Here is a 2279-nt window from a genome sequence, read left to right as displayed (position 1 = left end):
CCTCAGAAATGTCAGATAAAAAACAACCACCCAGGGCTATATTTTTATTGGAGGAAGGGAGAGAGAGAGGAAGAGAGGGAGAGATCAATGACGAGAGAGAATCATGGATCAGCTGCCTCCTGCATGCCCCCACTGGGGATGGAGCCTCCAACCTGGGCCTGTGCCCTGACCGGGAATTGAACTGTGACCTCCTGGTTCATAGGTCGACGCTCACCCACTGAGCCACGCCGGCCAGGCCTCTCGTGGTTTGAAAACACGCCCTCTCTGTGGTAGGAAGGGGTTTGGGAGGATCTACTCGCCGGCGTGTTGCTCCGCGTCCTAAACGGTGGCAGAAGCTCAGTCTGTGCCGCCCTCTCCCGTTTCTCTCCAGAGCTTCCCGGCGCCCCGTCCAACCTGGTCATCTCCAACATCAGCCCGCGCTCAGCCACCCTGCAGTTCCGGCCGGGCTACGACGGGAAGACGGCCATCTCCAGGTGGCTCGTGGAGGGGCAGGTGCGCCTCTCGTGACGGCGGGAGCGGGAGTCGCCAGAGAGCGGCGCCGGCTCCAGGGTTCAATGGGTCCTTCCCTGCAAGTCGTCCACAGCCGGACGGAGCGGACGTGGGGCGGGTGTGGGGAGGCCGTGCTGGCAGGACCAGAGACCCACGGCAGGGCGGGTGCTGGGGACGGGGTGGGAAGCTGAGGGGACCAGCTGACAGGGGGGTCTCACTGGACGTGGAGGGAGTGGTGATGAGAATTACTATTCAGGCTGTGAGGGGTACCCGAGTCTGAGAGCATAACTGACTGTTTAACTCTGGTCCCGGTCAGCTGCCATCACACCAATAGGATGGATCGTGGGTGCAACGTGTCTTAGCACATGAATGAATGAATGAATGAATGAGTGCAATCCATTCAACGTCTGTGGAGCACGCTTCCTTCCAGGAGCTTCTCTAGGCGGGAGGGATAGAGCCGTAAGCGAAGCGGACCCGTTTCTGCGGGTTAAGGGGAGATTTCTCTCGGGAGGAGGTGCACACGGCCCCCCGCGGGCCAGCAGGAGGCGAGGCGGGAGGAGGAGAGGAGATGGGCTTGCCCAGGCCTGGGCGCGGCTCCGAGCTGCCGGGCGCGCAGGAGAAAGAGCCGGGCTGTGACAAGTGGGAGTTTCCTGTGGTTCTTGTGGGCAGTGGGTCCCCCTCGAGCTGCCGTGCAGCAGTTCACTCCTGGGAGCAGGACTGGCCTGGGCTCTTCCCATGCGTCCCGTTTCCGCATGAGGAGCGGCCCTGTGCTCCTGGGAAAGGGCTCTGCTGGCTTTTGGCCTGATCTCTCCCTGAGTATCGCTGTTACCGGAACACCGATGTTTAATGTGCTCCCCACCACGGCCGACGTTCATTGTAAACCTCACACTGGCCCCGCTGGGTCAGGGCATCCCTCGGGTTCTAGGCCTCTGAGCCGAGCGTCCTAACCTTCGGTGAGCTCCTTGCTCCCGGGCACCGCGGACGGACGGCCTAGGACCACCCCCCTCCCTGCCCTGGCTCACCCTGGCCCTCCCACCAGGCCTGGGCCTAGGACCACCCCCCTCCCTGCCCGGGCTCACCCCAGCCCTCCCACCAGGGCTGTGGCTGCCCCAGTGAATGGGCCAGGAAGGGGTGCTCGCTGCTGCTGGCTGGCGGCTGCTTCCAGGTCTTTCCGGGGGATGGAGAGGAGAAATATGCACTTTGAAACATCATGAGTTCATACTGATACTTCCAATTCAAATTTAAGGATATTTTACTTGGCGTTTATATTTTAAATACCGTTTCTCTTCACTAAAAATGTGGGGTTTTTTTAGAAATATTAGCATAATTACTTATTATCTTTATCCGACTATTACAGAGTTTCAAAATGGTAATTTCAACGGTACCGCTGACAATGAGACCGCCGCGTGCGGTTTAAGGGTTTGCCCTCAGCCCATGTGACATGCGATGGGCCCCCCAAACGCTGCCTGGGCAACCTGGTCGTTCCTCGGGCGGCTGACCCAGCAGCTCCCAGAGGTCTGTGCCCTGTGGGGGGTGGTCTTGTTCTCTGGCTTCAGTCTGTAGGGGACGCTTTCTGTGAAAAGCACCTCTTTAGCACGCGTTCAAACCCTCCAGCCGCCTTCCTTCCTGAGCCTGTAACTCGCTGCGGGATCCCAGCGTCACACCCATGGGCGGGCGTGTGCACAGGCGTGTCCCGAGCCGCCGCCTCTCCCGGCCCCGTCGGGGCTGGGTCTGTCCCCTTTCCTTTTGTCACATAAGCAGCTGCAGGAACCTGCACCCTCTGACCTGGC

General features: G+C 60.2%; 1 protein-coding gene across 1 annotated transcript in view; it reads left to right on the top strand.

Annotated features, from left to right (window-relative positions):
• Positions 1–2279, top strand: part of SDK1 (sidekick cell adhesion molecule 1) — a 455450-nt gene that overhangs the window by 324563 nt on the left and 128608 nt on the right. Inside the window, exon 25 of the mRNA XM_015565152.1 lies at positions 371–492. Within this exon, the coding sequence (XP_015420638.1) occupies positions 371–492 (122 nt within the window). The remainder of the gene's footprint in view (positions 1–370; positions 493–2279) is intronic.

The sequence above is a fragment of the Myotis davidii genome, unplaced genomic scaffold, assembly GCF_000327345.1.
Source record: "Myotis davidii unplaced genomic scaffold, ASM32734v1 scaffold399, whole genome shotgun sequence".
Classification (NCBI taxonomy): Eukaryota; Metazoa; Chordata; class Mammalia; order Chiroptera; family Vespertilionidae; genus Myotis; species Myotis davidii.
The sequence above is the reverse complement of the archived record's forward strand: the minus strand, read 5'-3'. Positions and strand labels throughout refer to the sequence as shown.